Source organism: Rhincodon typus, unplaced genomic scaffold (genome assembly GCF_021869965.1).
Source record: "Rhincodon typus isolate 14 unplaced genomic scaffold, sRhiTyp1.1 hic_rhity00009940, whole genome shotgun sequence".
Lineage (NCBI taxonomy): Eukaryota > Metazoa > Chordata > Chondrichthyes > Orectolobiformes > Rhincodontidae > Rhincodon > Rhincodon typus.
This window is the reverse complement of record NW_025975578.1, coordinates 2702-4032: the sequence shown is the minus strand read 5'-3', so window position 1 is coordinate 4032 and position 1331 is coordinate 2702. Positions and strand designations below refer to the sequence as shown.

At 64.8% G+C, this 1331-nt stretch overlaps 1 protein-coding gene across 1 annotated transcript in view; it reads right to left on the bottom strand.

Annotated features, from left to right (window-relative positions):
* Window positions 1–1331, bottom strand: part of LOC125482411 (mitochondrial carnitine/acylcarnitine carrier protein-like) — a gene marked incomplete at its 5' end in the record, with an annotated part of 5703 nt that overhangs the window by 3552 nt on the left and 820 nt on the right. The window contains 2 exons of the mRNA XM_048594482.1: window positions 80–189; window positions 1058–1130. Of these exons, the coding sequence (XP_048450439.1) occupies window positions 80–189; window positions 1058–1130 (183 nt within the window). The remainder of the gene's footprint in view (window positions 1–79; window positions 190–1057; window positions 1131–1331) is intronic.

Here is a 1331-nt window from a genome sequence, read left to right as displayed (position 1 = left end):
GTAGGGGGCGACGGAGCCTGCTGCTCGGCTGGGGTGGGGTGCGTGGATCTCCTCCTCCCCCCGCACCCCAGTCACTCACCGGTCTGGAATCGAGACTTGATCACGTCGGCTGGTATGGCTACCATCCAATTAAATATGCCCGCCATTCCTCCGGCCAAGAGGATTCTGGGAGTGCTCAGCTTGGCAACGCTATTGGGGGCAAAGAACAAGAATAGGCTTTTGAGAGGTTGGAGGCGGGGAGGGGGAAGGGGGTGTGGTAGTGCCCATGGGAGAGGAGTGGGGGTGGGGGTGGGGAGGGGTTTGGGGGGGTGGGTAGAGGGGAGGCCATAAACTCCAAACCCTAGTCACCCCTTCCCCCCCCCCAAAACAGGAACATGACCGAGCCCCCCGCCCCCCAAGAGTTCCCGTGCCCCGCCTCCCCCCACCCCCGATTTGCCCCTCTGCCTGTCACCCCCTTCCCCCCCTCCCATTCATTACACCGCCCCACGCGCCCTTCCTGTCCCCTTTTAGTCTTCCGGCCTCCTCCTGAAGGTTGGTGGGGGTGGGGTGGGGAGACGGCGGGGGCGAGGGCGTGTTTCCGAGACACACCACATCGGCCGCCCCTTCGGGATACGAAATCCCAGGAAAGACGTGCACGTCCTTCCTCCGATGCCTCCTAAATCCGCGTCTCCTGCCTGCCCCCCCCCCCCCTCCCCCCCGATGCTTCCCCGCAGACCGCCCCCCCCCCCCCCCCCCCCCCCCCCCCCACCCTCCACCCCACCCCAACCCCCTCCCTCGTCCCCCAAATTCCAGGCCGGGATGCCTTTGCCGTCAGCTTCGGAATTGGACCCCAGGCCTCTGGAATGGCTCCTGCCCCCACACCGCCTTCCCCGACACCACCTTTCGGGGTCCTGAGGGTAACTGGGGAGTTCCGCGGGGTGACGTTGATAGGGGAGCAGCTGTCACCGATTTGGGGTGAGCCTTCTGGGGGGTTTTTGCGGCAGGGGGAGAGAGAGAGGTGCAGATCTCGAGATGCGACCCTCCCCAGTTTTGGGGGTGAAATTGGTTGCCCACTGACCTTTCACCCTGAGGGGTCAAAATCTCCTTCAGCCACTCATAGCTCAGGAAGTAGACGCCATTGGCTGGGATGTCTGATATGGCAGAGAATAGACAACGCCTGGTCATTGGACAGAGGGAAGACAGCAGGAGACTAGCCTCAGTGCTGAGCCTCCCCCACCCTCCGACAGAGCCCACTCCCCTCGGCGCTGACCCTCCCACCCGACAGCGCCCACTCCCCTCGGCGCTGACCCTCCGACAGCGCCCGCTCCCCTCAGCGCTGACCCTCCGACAGC